The sequence below is a fragment of the Lepidochelys olivacea genome (genome assembly GCF_965140295.1).
Source record: "Lepidochelys olivacea isolate rLepOli2 genome assembly, chromosome: 1".
In the NCBI taxonomy this organism is placed as follows: domain Eukaryota; kingdom Metazoa; phylum Chordata; order Testudines; family Cheloniidae; genus Lepidochelys; species Lepidochelys olivacea.
Genome location: NC_140411.1, coordinates 336439850 through 336455334, shown reverse-complemented (window position 1 = coordinate 336455334; position 15485 = coordinate 336439850). Strand labels below are relative to the sequence as shown.

At 39.1% G+C, this 15485-nt stretch overlaps 1 protein-coding gene across 2 annotated transcripts in view; it reads right to left on the bottom strand.

Moving 5' to 3' along the window:
* SEMA3A (semaphorin 3A) overlaps positions 1-15485 on the bottom strand; it is a 419590-nt gene that overhangs the window by 23121 nt on the left and 380984 nt on the right. For both annotated transcript variants that reach the window (XM_084624857.1, XM_084624856.1), the window contains 3 exons: positions 13075-13294; positions 7323-7414; positions 4419-4460 (listed from right to left, as the gene is read on the bottom strand). In XM_084624857.1, the coding sequence (XP_084480983.1) occupies positions 4419-4460; positions 7323-7414; positions 13075-13294 (354 nt within the window). The remainder of the gene's footprint in view (positions 1-4418; positions 4461-7322; positions 7415-13074; positions 13295-15485) is intronic.

Sequence of the window (15485 nt, the reverse complement as noted above, 5' to 3'; positions counted from 1 at the left end):
GATGCCAACAGCTGGCCAGCACAGTCCCAAGAGGTGGCAGGGACAGATCACTTGCGCTGTGTTAGCACCTTTCCCAAGGAAACTTCCACCTCTTACAAAGCGCTGGCTGGGATATAAAAGCTGCAGTGTCCTGGAGAAACCCCTTGATCACACAGGGATGTATCTAATATTATATGGGAAGTCTTAAGCTTACATAACTGCCTTCAGCTAGGCATATAGGTCAATGATGGACTAATGCATGGAACGAGTGACTGGCAGCAGACATGACTGACATTTACTGATTAATCAGAAGTGTAATATATTACCATATAGTAGTAGGACTGTATATAACTGGGGCACTACTATATATAAACAATGTGGCATGTACCTTACTGTATAGAGCATATAACAATGAATTCTAGGATGTATATTGAAAAATCAATGTCCAAACTGTAATAGGGTTCATGTACACCAATGTACCAATTTTTTATTAGTCAAAAATGATTGCTAATAAATCTCCCTAGAATGAGAGGCTCTGAACTGAACAAAAGAACAGCGAATCATAGGAAATCTAAAATAAATGAACTAAGACCAAAAGAAAGTTGCTTAAAGATTTTACTTCTTATGGGACAGTTCAGAATGTTCAATCGGTTAAGTATAATATGTGGTTTAGGAATCCTATAATCAAGAAAGTATCCAAATCACTCTACTGGCTTCTCTTTAAAGCAATGTATTTAAGATCCAGCTGTTGACCATTATGCTGGACACTAACAATAAATAATTCCAGCCAATATGAAATTCGAAAAATGGTCATGGAGGCATCCCCAAAAATGACCTGACACTGCACTTTCACAAGACAATTTGTGTTTAATTCATCAGCTGATTATCAGATCAAATTACAGCAAGAGAAGCTGTCCATTGAAGAGTTCTTTTCAAACTGCTGAAACAACGGCACTGTAGGGAAGAACTGTGGGTTAAGGGAGGGGCAAATACGTGGCAGTGGTCACCGTTTGCCATCACTGACCACACATTCATGTCTGAGATGTAACTGTTTTTCCTATGGTTTCGAGTAACAGATGTAAAATGCATCCCTGTATAGCAAGCCAGCACAAGGCCGTGAAAGTGGGGCATAGGTTTTGTATGGCTCCTCAGCACAGGGCTGAATGTTATCCAGTGTGAAGATATGCAGGAACAGAAACAGTGAGCACTGAATAAAATATAGTACTTCACACATGTATGCAAATAGACTGTAAGTTCTTTTTTGAAGATTTAAGAGATTCTCTCTTGCTCTCTCCCCCTCCCCAACTTGAATGGAAATGTGGGTGGTGGAAACCACAGAAATTCTCTGTTCCAGACAAAAGTTTGTCTGTATCAACCAGTGATTTCCCTGCCCCATCCCACCTGTGGCTTCTGTGAGCATAGGGGTTCATAAAACCTATGAATCTGAGCCCAAGAGGTAGAAGGGGTGAGGGTTTGCACCACAAAATTTTCCTTCCAGCTCCCCTACTCTGTTCTGTGGGTATTCATAGCAGCAGGTGGGGAGGGGGATACATATGGGGGTACAAGGGATTTTCTGTGGCCTGTTCCTCCTCCCAAACTCAGGGGGCAACAAGGAGAAAGTTATTGTAGATTGAATCTGGGTAAACTTTTCGGGTTTTTCCTCTGTAGTGTGGAGCCCCATCTGAGGGAACCTCTGGGGGCAGTGCTGGTTCCTGCAGTAACAGTGCTTTTAAGGAACTGCAGGGAGCCAGGGGGCAAGGGACTCTCTCCCGAAGGCCTGCTCCTGTTGCTGATCCACCAAGGACAGTGCAGTTCTCAGGGATCAGTGGATTTAGGGGGTGGAACACACATGAGATCCTTAGTGATGAACTCAAAATCTAACCTCTGTGAGCTAGAGAGGGACAGGAGGCACATCAAGGCTCACTCTGAATGCATTGTTAAGGGCTGATTCAAGGGTTATAATTCACCCCTGTGCAGAGGACCAGCAAGCACTAGGCCTTACCTAGACACCTAGTGGGGAATGCCAATTGATTTGGCAAGACTGACAGAGAGGTAGCAATGGTAAAGTCTTGAAGTAGCAGCAGATGGGACCCACAGACCTAGTAAAGTATGCAAGAGTAAGCAGAAAGGTCTGTACACAGGGCTGTCTGAATCACATCCACACATTCCTAGTTTATATATATAGTGATGAGTGCACTGAAACTATTGAATAAAGCATGTTGATTTTATTGTTTACATTTACACTTTTGCAGTGTGCAGTGCCTAGAACAGGGGTGGGAAAACTTTTTGGCCGGAGGGCCACATCTGGGAATAGAAAGTGTATGTCAGGCCATGGATGCTCACAAAATTGGGGCTGGGATACAGGAGTGGGTGAGGGCTCTGGTTGGGGGTGCAGGCTCCAGGGTGAGGCCAGAAATGAGGAGTTCAGGGTGTAGGAGAGAACTCTGGCCTGAGGCAGGAGGTTGGGGTGCAGGGGGAGGTGAGAGCTCTGGCTGGGGGTGCGGGCTCTAGGGTTGGGCTGGGGATGAGGAGTTTGGGGTGTAGGATGGTGCTCTGGGCTGGGATCAAGGGGTTTGCAGGGCAGGAGGGGGATCAGGGCTAGGACAGGAGGTTGGGGCAGGGGGAAAGGCTCAGGGGTGCAGGCTCCAGGTGGTACTTACCTCAAGTGGCTCCCAGAAGCAGTGGCATGTCCCTTCTCTGGCTCCTATGTGGAGGTATGGCCAGGTGGCTCTGCATGCTGCCCCTTCCACTGGCACCACCCTTGCAGCTCCCATTGACAGCAGTTCCTGGCCAATGGGAGCTGCGGGGGTGGTGCTTGGTGCGGGAGCAGCGTGCAGAATGGATCCCCCTGGCTGCCCCTACACGTAGGAGCTGGATGAGGGTCATACCACTGCTTCCAGGAGCCATGTGGAGTGGCCCCTGTCTCTGCTCCCTGGCTGGAGTGCTGCAGCGGGGCAAGCCCCAGACCCCGCGCCCCAGCAGGAGCTCGAGGGCCAGATTAAAACAGCTGGGGGTCTGGATATGGCCCGCGGGCTATAGTTTGCCCACCCTGGCCTAGAATTATTATGCTATTATGATGTTTATGTGAAACCCTACAACTTAAACACAATGAATAATGTGTTTGAGATGTAAAACCTAGAGCATCTTTTAATCATAAATATAGTGTTGAAGCATGTTGCCAGATACTTCTTTGATACAAAGTCTCTGTGCCAAAAGCTTGTCATGCTGAATCATGATTCTGTCATTTTTAATCCAAGGCTGGCTGATATTTCAAAAGCTTAATTTTGCCTGAATAACTCATACTGTGCTCTTTCTAGTTGTAGACAATATTAATATTGTAAATTTGTTTTCTAATGACTTGGGGGAAATTGTAATCCCTCCTAAGTAAATAAAGATGCTTTGAAGAAGAAGTTATACAAAATGCACAACCCATTATACAATACAATCGGCTGTCTTAAAAGAATGTACTTGTAAAAATAATCCAAAGCAGAGCATTTTGGTATGATGTGAACATATACACCACTTGACAGGTTTGTTTGTAAATGGTACATTCTTTTTAAGCCACCGTTTTTGTTGGTTTGGGTGATATGTCAGGGAATTGGCCCCAAATAAAATGTTTTGTGTCAAATACTGCACATTTTCAGGCAGGTTTCCAATATACAATGGATTCCTAACTGCAGCGTTCAGCATTTGAAATGGAGAGTTGAGCTCTGTTCATTAGAGAATACAATTTAGCCCTTTGAAGAGAGCCCTCACAAGGCCAATGCACCACTTAAGACCTATTTCAACAGGACATAGGTCTCATTGTGACTCTTCGCTGAGAGGTGTTGTACACCATTATTAATGGACCCAATCCTGCAACAACTTACTATCAGGTATTACTACCAGAACTTCAATGGGAATACTCATGTTAATAAGCAAGATACTCGTTCATATTTTCAGAATCAGGCCCCAAATCCGCAAAACTGGGAAAAATCACCTGTCTATTTTTATATATCTATAATACAAGCTATTATAAAGCATACCGGGGGTGACTGTACTTCCACTTAAATCAATGAAGGGTTTTGCCACTAACTTCACAGGAAACAGCACTGGGTTCATATGTGTAAAGGCCATATTCAGACATATTGTAAGTGAATGCAATGCCTCTAAACTCAATAGCTTCTCAGTCACTGGAGCATTTGGTAATGTGGAATTTTTCTACAAGCAGCTGGTTAGTTAGTGTTTAGTTTACACCTTGCCAGTAAAGCACAAAACTAACTTTTTCCTTTCTCTACTGCCTGACACATTCTCCTTGAGAAACTGCTGATGTTTATGTAAAGGGATGGGATGTTGCTGGTATAATTAATATGCCTCTCCTAAGTGCCAAGTTACTGTCTCTGAACTATACAGGTCAATAAATATTTTAAAAAGTGATTTAAAGCTTGTGCATACAGTACCTGCTTTGTGGAAATCTTCATTGCAGAAATAACAGTGGGTTCCTAGAAAAAACATTAAAATGGGTTCAAATGTAAAATGTGTTTTTAATAAACATGAAACTAGTGCTAGAGGGCCATCTACCAGCTAAAAAACTCTTTGGATTCTTTGATGGCATTTCTTGCTGACTATTAACATGAAATGTGTGTATTGTTATAGGTGAATTAGAATGCATCTGTGCCTGTGCATGTCTAAATTCAACATCACAATTTATCAATCATTTCTCAGACTTTATTATTCCAGCGTTATTGGTTTTGTTGTTTGTTTCACTTTTTGAAATTCATTTCTGCTCATACTGTTAAATTTAAGTTTACAGTAATGTATCCACATAGCATGCATAGAGAAAAGCTTAAGAATAAATATTAATATGATAAAGTGCGGGTGATGGAACCCAAATAAACCAATCACTGTAATAATACCTAGATGAAGACCCCAGTCCTGCAAACACTTACTCATGGCACTAGCTCTCCTCACATGAGTAGTCCTACTGACTGTATTGGGATTTCTCATGCACATACAGTTACTTATATTTATGGAATGCGGAGCTCAAACTGATAGTAAATTTTTACACTGTGAAGTATTTAATCAATATAATGGGCAAATCCTGCTCACCTTACGCAGGCACTTACGTCTATGAAACATTATGCCTGAGTAAAGTAAGCAGACTTTAGACCACTATGTAGTTTCCTATACAAATTAATGTAGCTTTATGAGCACATTAATAAAATAATGGGTTTAGTCTTGATCCTAAAGGATTTTTAATTTTGTTTTTTTACATTGGTAGGGTAGTCCCAGTAACTTCAGTGGGACTATTTACGTAAGTAAAAGCTACAGGACTGAGCCCTTAATGAGTAATTCTAACAAAGTTTAAGTTTCAGTGCAGTGTAAAACCTTATTACATGGGGTGCAAAAGAGTACTACTTACTGACCCTATGCATCATGTTTTTAGTAACGTATATTAATATAGTTTGCATTAAGCTTTCAATCTGCTGATCCTGGGAGAATTTAATATGGCTGAGTGGATGCTAAGCATGTGGACTCCTTTACAAATGGGTTAATAGACCTGGTATTAGAAAGCATCAATTACGTGTTACATTTGAATGAAAATTGAACTCATTTGCTTGTTTGTTCAGCTGTTCCGGGGAATATTCCACAATTCAGGTTAAAAAAAGGCATTTATTATCAATGTAACAGATCTGGAAGGTTTTCAGTTTGGTGGATTTATAAATGAAAACCATTGTATTCATTATACTGTGGCTCAAACAGTGAAAAACATTCTTCATGACACAGAGGTAGCCTCTTCTGTAGCCAGTAAAAACTCAGATATAGTAGGTTCCATTTAAAAACTATTGCAAAATTTCTATTAAGAGATCTAATTCTTGTTTACTCCATGGCCTCCTTACATTATTAAACTAAGGAGGCCTTAACGTAAATGAGAATCAGGGGCAAACTATTTTTATATAATACAAAAAATGACCAGTAAACTTAAAACCCAAATCCTAATTTGACATTTAGTGTAGGGCTGCTGCAAATCCAGTTTGGAAAATAACGTTGATTCAGTTTTTCCTAATTTACTCTCCTATTTCTTTGATCTCTTGGCACTTCTGCTTTATTTAAGGAAGAAAATCCTATGCTTTCAAAATTGCCAATTACCCTGTGGAGTACATAATAATCTTGCTTCATGTTAAAGAGAGAAAAGCCAGAAGCCACAAATTACACTTCTCATTTTCCCTTCATAACTTCTAATTTACATTTGTGTTAAAAAACCCCAAAACAACAAAAAAAAACAAACCCACAGAAAAATGAAACACAGCCTGACAGTGACCAATCTCTGGGCAGTGATTCTTGTGCAAACTTTGCCTGTGAAGCATAGAATGCCGAAAGTAAACATTTCTATAAGACCTGCCCAAATATGTTGTGTCTACTGTCAAGTCAAAGATATAGTGATGGTAACATAGCATGAACAGAGGAATAATTCAGGAAACTCAAATGTTTTATTGTAGCACAGAAAACATGGAACATCCTCTGGGATCTATCTGACACGATTCAGAAAAAGTTTGATTTATTTGGGCTAAATTTTCAGAAGTGACTAGTGGATACTTCACTTGGGGTAAGATGGGGGGTCAGCTCACAGTACCTTAAAGGGACTTGATTTTCATAAAATGCTGAGTTCCCATACTCTTAAAATCAGGCCTTTTTAAGCTATTTCAACTCAGGTACCTAACGATGGAGACACCCAAAGTCACTTCTGAAAATGTAGGCCCTTTATTCCTTTTGGTTTTGAAGGCAACCGTAAATGGTACCAGACTTAAAAAAAATTCGGGAGACCAACACTCTGCCTAAGAGAGGTAAAATGTATATTTCATGTGTATTTGTTACGTTTTCACTGAGATGTCATGGAAGCTCAAGGAATAAGACTGAAGAGTCTCCTCCTAGCCAGATAATCTGAATTGTTTCTAATAGCCACATGTGTAGTTATTATTTTGTATAACCTTCTGGGAGAGGATGGGTGGGGAGATTCCAGAAAATACACATTTTTTAACTGTAACTGAGTTTAAAAAATCTTGTTTACTCCATGGCCATACTCCACACTTGTTTACTCCACTCCATACTCCACAAAGATTTAGTGATTCTAATTTAACATTGAAACAGCACCACAAAAATCAGGAATGCCATTTCTTTTATCATTAACCTCCAACTAGCATTGGAAGCTTCAAGGTTTATTTTGGCTAGTGTCTGGGTCTATAATTGACAAGCTAATTAGAAGAGTATGCCAGGCTACTCCTTGGCTATCCTGCAACAAGTTCAGCATGCAGCTGTCCACAGAAAAATCTACAACCTGACACTTGGAATTCAGCAGCACTTACCCGAAAGACTGCCATTTCTTCCAGCAAGACTTCTTCTAAATCATGCCAAGTCTCCTTAGGAATTGAAACCACTTTAAGAACTGTCCCAATATCTTTAAAAGAAAAAAAAATGTTTTCAGGTGGTTAATAAGTAGACTCCAATTTAAGGGCACCAGAATTTCTTGATCTCTTGCAATATGCAACTATTTCCATACAAGGGTCCTGACACTGCATATTGCTGAGAACTGACTCCACACAATACCCACTGCCGTTTGATTGAACTAGCAGGGTTTTGAATTTCCATAAGGCATTGGTCTGAAATTTCTTAATTGTGGAAGTTCAACAGAAAAATGATTCATTACTCTGCTTCAGCTGTTAAAGAATGAATGGGACAGCACAATATTATTAGATTGGTGCCATGAAATCTCAGCTGCCTCTGAGGTATTATTCTAGATGGGAATGTGCTAAATTTACTCAGCCACATTTTATTAGCCATTCTGAAGTAGGAAGTTTTTCATACTTGTTTTAAAATACACGTGCAGATGTTATTAGAAGGCTCAGTGTGGACACAAGGACAGCTGGAAGAATGTTGTCAAACTGATGAAGTTGTCAGTTCTTTTAAGTACCTGCTGTCCTGGTGTCAAGCAAAAGCATCTAAGGCTTCTATGTCCCTAAAGACATCTGTATTATGATGAATGGCATTAGCCTTGTTTCAGGATAAAACAGCAGCAGCCCTGTACAACTTGTGTCTTTTCATTAGAGATAGCTTTGCACCAAGGGCTTAATTCTACAACCATTTAGGTTACTGAAAGTATTTCCACTGACATTAATGTGAGCAGGTCCAGGTCTCAAAACCCCAGCACTAAACACCCCCGCAAACATGTGTGGACGTCTGGATTTGGAACTGAACTTTCTAACTTAAGACCATCTCTCTATTTAACCTCTGAAGCATATATCTGTGCTTCACTTTGCATAAACCAACTTTTTGGAAACAGTTGCAACTTCGTCAGCTTAATCCAAAACCTAGCATTTCTGGTTTGTCAAAGGTTACCAAAGACTTTTAGCAGTAACAAGAAATGTGTGTTCTAATTTAACGTTTTAGGTCTGCTAAGCATGAGGCAATACAATCACATTATAGAAAGCAAAAAGCATTCACCCTCTGAAAATCAAGCCCCTTTAGGGTGTCTCAAGATCAGCACCCACAATCGCTAGTCACTTTGGAAAATGTAGGCTGGTTTTAAAGCCATGAGGTAAAGGTATTAAGCATAATAAAAATATAGAGAGTCAACACTCTTCCTAACACAAGGATTCCCCAAGAATAACTATATAGATATGGTCAAAAATGCTGTGTTGGAAAATTCTCCATTTTTCCATCAGAAAATGCTGAGTTAACTGAATCAAAATGATTAGAAGGCAAGTATCTATTTCGACCAAAAAATGTCCACAGAAAAGTCTTGAAATAGTTTGTTTTGATAAGGTTGGAATGTTTCATTTCTACTTTGATCATTTTGACATTATCATTCAGAATGTTATATTACATTTTACTTTACAATATCATGTAAAATTTGAAACCATAAAAATAAAAATTAAACATTTGGACCTTACTGAAACAAAATATTTTGGTTGTTATAGATATGAAATGCTTTGATAAAGTAAAAACAATTTTTTTGCAATATTTCATTCTGTGAAAAAAATGATAGTTATCAAGTTTGTATCTTCAATTGGGACAAATTTTTTTTTTCAAAATCTCATAAATTCCCATGAGACAGAAATTTTGTTTCTTGACCAATTCTAGTAACTGTCTTAAGCAAAAGTAAAAATCTAAATATCCATGGCTAGGAGTTTTGGGTTTTTTTTTAAACCTGTACATCTTTGTTTAATTTTTCCACAAAATATCAATTGCAAACTAATCTCTTTCATGAACGCTAAATTTGCAGATGCAATTTTTAAAAGAAAATGAAAATAAAATAAATCTCTTATAGAATCATAGAATATTAGGGTTGGAAGGGACCTCAGGAGGTCATCTAGTCCAATCCCCCTACTCAAAGCAGGACCAATCCCCAAATAAATCATCCAGCCAGGGATTTGTCAAGCCGAGCCTTAAAAACTTCTAAGGAAGGAGATTCCACCACCTCCCTAGGTAACCTCCTAGTGAAAAAGGAAAGTTTTAAAAGGAAGTTTTGCCTTTTATTTAAAATACTGCATGTATGATTTTGGCTCATGAAAAATAATAGTTGGACAGTTATGAAATCTTTGGTTATTCACTATTATTATTACTATTATTTTAAAATATTTACTTTGAGCAATATACTTAAAAGTAGCTTTACAGAACATCATAGAACAAGAGGAACATAAGCTTAAAACATAAACTCCTGAACTTTCCACAACTATCCGGAAAAACTAATAATTCATTATTAAGGTTATTAACAATATGAGAATTGGAAACTGCCCTAATTACCCTGGCTACAATTTTGTAATTGTGGTTTGGAGAAAAAACCTGCTAACAACAGAGAGAGGACTTCAAGCTAATGAACATAACAGGGTGTCATAGTTTATAGGGCTTTACACGCTATTAGTACAGGACTGTCATCAGCACCACATTTATAGTCTATTGAAGCTACATTTTGGGACAGCATTAATGGAGTTTTGATAAAGTGAGGCAAGTGGTGTTGTGGAATCTGAGCAGGGCAGGTAGACACTGTAGCTCTAAGCATCACATTTTTTAAATAAATGCTTTTCTTTTAAGAAGATCCTGCAATGATTATGGTAGCTTGGTGCTGCGGAAAGCCCTTGAGGTCAAAGGTACAATATGTTAATCACTATGGCGACTCTGATCAGGCCTCAGGTACCAAAGTGTCATTTTATCTGAGTTCTAGATCAAGTTGTACAGAGTAGTATTTCAAACAATTTCACACAAATTGAATTGGGCTTCTCTTTTAGGATCAGTTAGCTCGGGTGAGTAACTTAGTTTAGAAGATAAGATTACTGTTATTAATTCACTTTACTGACAGATGTACCTAGACTGTGCACAATGATCCCCCACATCAGATATTTGGGATACCCTTTAAATGGATACATTGGAACCTGGTTTTTCACAGATATTTTCGGGCATTCCAACATAATTCTGTTTCCACTGTGGAGTGGCTAGGGGATAGCCACTGTTACAATGAGAATGAGAAAGAAACTGCTTAGACGAAGATTACACCCACAGGAAAGGAAAATATGACCAAGCAGGATGGCGTGCTAATTATCCTGGGGTTAACTAGTACCATTTATGTCAATACCAAAAAAGGTTTCCCCATTTTACTGAAATTCTGCAGCCTGATTGCTACAATGCTAATGACTATATGTAATCTGATGGCACAGAACTGCAGAGAAACCCAGTCACACCACACAGGGCTAAATCATGGCTTTGTCACAAGTCCTGCTCAACTAGCCGTAAATTAGATTGTGATGTGAGTCCACAATCTGATTCCTGGTTCCTCCTTTGCGCTGGGGGTGGAGGCAGAGGTGTCATGCCCTATACCAGTCCCATCCATGGTGCTGATTCTTAACCCCAGTATGCTGGCTTAGCTGTGCTTGCTGGCACAATGGAGGGAGAGCCTTGGCTGCCCATCCATTCCCTATTTGCATGGAAGTGAGAGTAGGAGTTCCACGGAAGGTTTTCTTCCCCCACATTACTAATCACTTTCTAGCGAGAGCAGATGAGCAAGTGGGCACCTTATACCCCCTTACTCCCCTATGCGTCCCTCGTTTACTGTCCTTGTTGAGCAGCTATTATCTTAGTCTGACAAACATAATATTGCAGAAAATAAAAGCAATACTTTACATTTACAGGACTGCATTTTCAGTGATGACTTCTGTCTTGGCAGGTGCATGTTTTTGCTCACAATTTGTGGACACAAATATCTGCATTGCCTGTCTAACCACTGCAGCTGTTTTCACCTAGAAATCTGAATCTGTAGTGAACAGTAGGGAGGAAACTGCTTCCTCCCAATGGAAGTCGAGTTGAGCTCAGGTTTAAAACCAGACCCTCAGTATACAAGACCTCTCCTGAGGATCTCAAAGGGTTTTTCAGAAGTTAATTTAGCAAGTCTCGAAATATCCCTCTCTGATTGGCAGTTGTAGATCCATTTCACAAAGAGGTAAACTGAGGCACTGCGAGATTAAAGGCTTGCTCATGTACCACCAAATTCAGTGAGTTTTACATTCACGTCAGTGAGAGCAAGATCAAGTAATAAATGACTTGCTGAAAGTCATATACCAGTGTGGCCTAATAGGCAGAGCAGTGAATGAGAACTCAGAAGACTTGGTTTCTATTCCTGGTTCAGCCTCTAACCTGCTGAGTGACTGTGGGGAAATTATTTCATTTAGCTGTGCCTCAGTTTTCCCATCAGTAAAACTGGGATAATGATGTTTCCTGCCTTTCAGGTCTACAGATGAAAAGTGCTATATAAGAGCCATCTTATTATTGTCATTGCAAGATGGGCATACATTATCCAGTTTTCCTTATGTGATGGAAAATATTTGTGGCACATAAAAACAGGTTAAAATATTGTTCGGAGTTTTAAACAATAACCTGCTATAGCACAAACATGTCATCATTCAGTTCACAATTTCAGAGAGCTGGAGCACTTTCTTTATGGCTGCATCTTCTGCAGTAAATGTTTGGTACACATGCAATACGTTTAGTATACAAAGCTTCAGCACAGGTCTCAGTTTACTCATGATTTATGTTAGGCATCAACATGAAGAGAGCCTTGAGATTTATTGCTTGGAATCTGACCCCCAGCTATGGAGCTGTAGATTTGTAACTGGTGCCATTCAGAAACAGTATTCTTATGAGAAAGAAAGAGAAACAGACAGATAGAGAACCTGTTCATTTTTTAGAACACTGCAGTGATGCAGTGGGAAAGTTCTTTGGTTTCTTTGATTTAACTTCTTGAGGCTAGTAATAAAGTCACTGAGTTCAATACAAGTTTGAAACACTAGTTAATCTGGTGGAAAATCATCAAAGATGTAAGGCCCGTTCCTCAGATGGTGCTAATCAATGTATTTACATGATGGCAATGGAGAAACTGGGCTGAGTGGCTGGCCCCTGGTGCTTTCATGTAGAACTTTTAGCATAGTAAAAATTGCTTTATTTACAAGAAAATCTCCTCTTTTGCCTGCTGGAAGAAAGATATAAAGCCCAAGCCATAAGATAGTACAAACACTTTACCAGTGGCATCGTGCTTCAGCATAACTTTTTGTCCTTCCTAGGACCTCTTACAATATCAGAAAACCTGGTGTGTTGAGGGTAATGAAGCATTCTTCTGGCTGGTGGTCAGTTTAGATTAGCACAGTTCAAAATATGTTGAAAGAGGACACAAGAAATATTCCACAACTTGGAGAAATCCTGGTTGATTTACTCATATGACTAGTTCCTGTGGAGTGAACATGTACCCCAAAATATCTAGCTAAAAACAAAATTATAATTACCAGTGGGAAGATGCCTCTAATTAAAAAACAAAAACAAACCCTCTGTTCCTACTCCAGCTGAAGTCAAAGGCAAAACACCTACTGATGTCAAGTCCTAATCAAACAACATAAACCCTTAAGTAACAAAAAAGAAAAGAAAAAATGTGTTGAGCCTTGCCCTAAAGAATTCCACAGATGTACTCTATTGTACACAAAAATAAGCTTGCTTTCTACCAGTAATGAAAACCACTCATCTACTCTACTTCTCCATACTCCATGTGAGAACATCGGATGTAGCATGAAAGATTCTTACCTGTTCCAATGAACATGACATCATACTGGCCATCTTCTGCATCGACCCGGTCTACTACTATCTGTGTGAACTGATAATCCACATCTGTTTTGATCATGATTGGACGATTATTGATAGGGAATACAGGATTGTACATTGCTGGATGACTTCTTGCGAATGTGATGACTTCATCAGGAAGGTCCTTGGTAGAGTCAAAGCCTCCAAAAGTTTTACTGGGACACTGAGAACAAGAAAGAGAATATTTTGCACCTTATAACTGAGCATTTAGACATATTCGTTTCTTTGAGATCCATATGAGTCTTCAGTCTGTAATAAAGTACAACCCAGGATATAATTGTTCCATGATGGACAACAACTGTACAGGGAGTTAATACTGGCACCAAAAATCTTTGGAGAAATATTTTTCTTCATTGAAATCAATATAGCTCATACCAGAGAATATTACGGTTTGTATAAATTATCTTTCTTATCACTGTGCTGTGCGAATAATTGATTGTCAGTAATTTACTGACTACTATTATCTTTTTAATTGGTAGTACAAGACCACAGGGATGCTGAATATGCTAAAAATTACTGTACAAAAGACACATATTAAAGCACTTCGTTATCTATACAGTAGAAAACTAATTATCCGTAACAATCACCCCACTATCTAAGCATCTTCTTCTGTGACTCAAGTCAAAACTCATTCACTTCAAAGGACCTTGGATTAGGCCCTTAATGAGCTGCCAGTGTGACTCCCTGTTCTGTTTACTCCTGATTATCTAAACTGCTGATTATCTGGACATATCTGGCGTCATCCAAATGGTTCTGACGATGAGGCTCCTGCTGTGTTGAATTATTCGTATAAATTTTCTAGCATGGGTGGTGAATAAAGTGCTTGTAGTGAGTTCAGGTTATTTGCCTCAATGTCCACTTGTAGTAAACAGTACAATGACAGAGGGGGAGCAATACTTATAGGACTAAGGTGTCCCTAGTCCTCACACAGCAGCACAGGGGAGTAAAGATTCCATGTTCCACCTCATGTGGTTATGTTAGGACTAATCAGTCTTGGCTCTGGGGCCTATGCAAAGCACAGGGACTACACAGACACTGGTCCCTCCACCCATGAGCAAATGGATGAGGATGAGGGAAAGAGTGAGGAGGACAGCAGGCAAAGCCATGACTCTGTCCCCCCACAAGCATTCCCCTCTGCTTTCCTCACCCACAATTCCTCCTGAGGGAAGTGCACTTATGCATCAGGACTGTGGCTATACGCTAAAGACTAGCCCTTACCTAATGAATTCTCTCTCAAAAACTCAAAATATTTTATGAACATCAGAGATGTTGACCTTACAACATCTCTCTGTAAAGTGGGAAATTATTATTAGCCCCATTTTACAGATGAGGAGACTGAGGCATAAGGAACTTAAATGATTTGTCATAGGTCTCACAGAAATTTTGAGAAGACAACTTCAGATGCCTGACCCTAACCGCTTAAGCACAAGACATCCATCTCAGACATACAAAGCTATGAGGCAAATTTCACTGTGCTTATGCTTATGTTCACCGCATTTGATCTTGAAATATAAACATCCCAGTGATATAAAGCCAGGGGTAATGCATCTTTTATTTGCATTGATAGAATATCCACCACTTAGAGTAAAAACTTTGAAACCAAAAAGTAATTAAACAGAAATCCGGATCTTGCTGGATTCTCAGTAGAAGAAATCAATCGTCTTTGCCATCACCTTGATCCAGATTATTCATAATTCATCAGAAATGACCTAAAGAAATCAATATGGTCAAAAAAAGCAGTTGGTATTTGCAGCCAAGGGACAAGTCAATGCATTGGGAAGCATGGAGGGTATGAGAGATAGGTTTTCACTTTTTTGCATGTTGTCAAGGAAGCAATTTCCAACATTCTCATTCATTATATATTAGAGAAAGAAAGAATTACTGATCTAAACCCAATTAGCCAAATAAACAATAATAGCAAATATAGCAAGTTAGTCACCTATTCTTATTATCTCTACATTTGACCCCTTATTATTATTATTTCATATCCATATGTTCATTTACTTCCAATTAGAAAAATACAATATACTACTAGAACTAAACCTTTTATGATCTTTAGCATTGTTGGAGTCAATCTGAAATTTTGTGTTTCTACGGTGCAGTTCCAAAGTTTTCTTGATGCTTGGATTAATATTCCAACTAGAGTGTGATACTGATTACTTACATTAATCAACGCTTAATTAGATAATGTATGTAAAGTGCTTTCAACAGGAAAATCACTATACAAGTACTAAGTATTATTAATTGCAGCTGGGCAAATACTGAAAAAATAAAATAAGATCCATGTATAGTCATTTCAGTTTTTAAATGCATATATTTCTGCTGTATTTCAATCCTGTTTGTATTTATTTTCT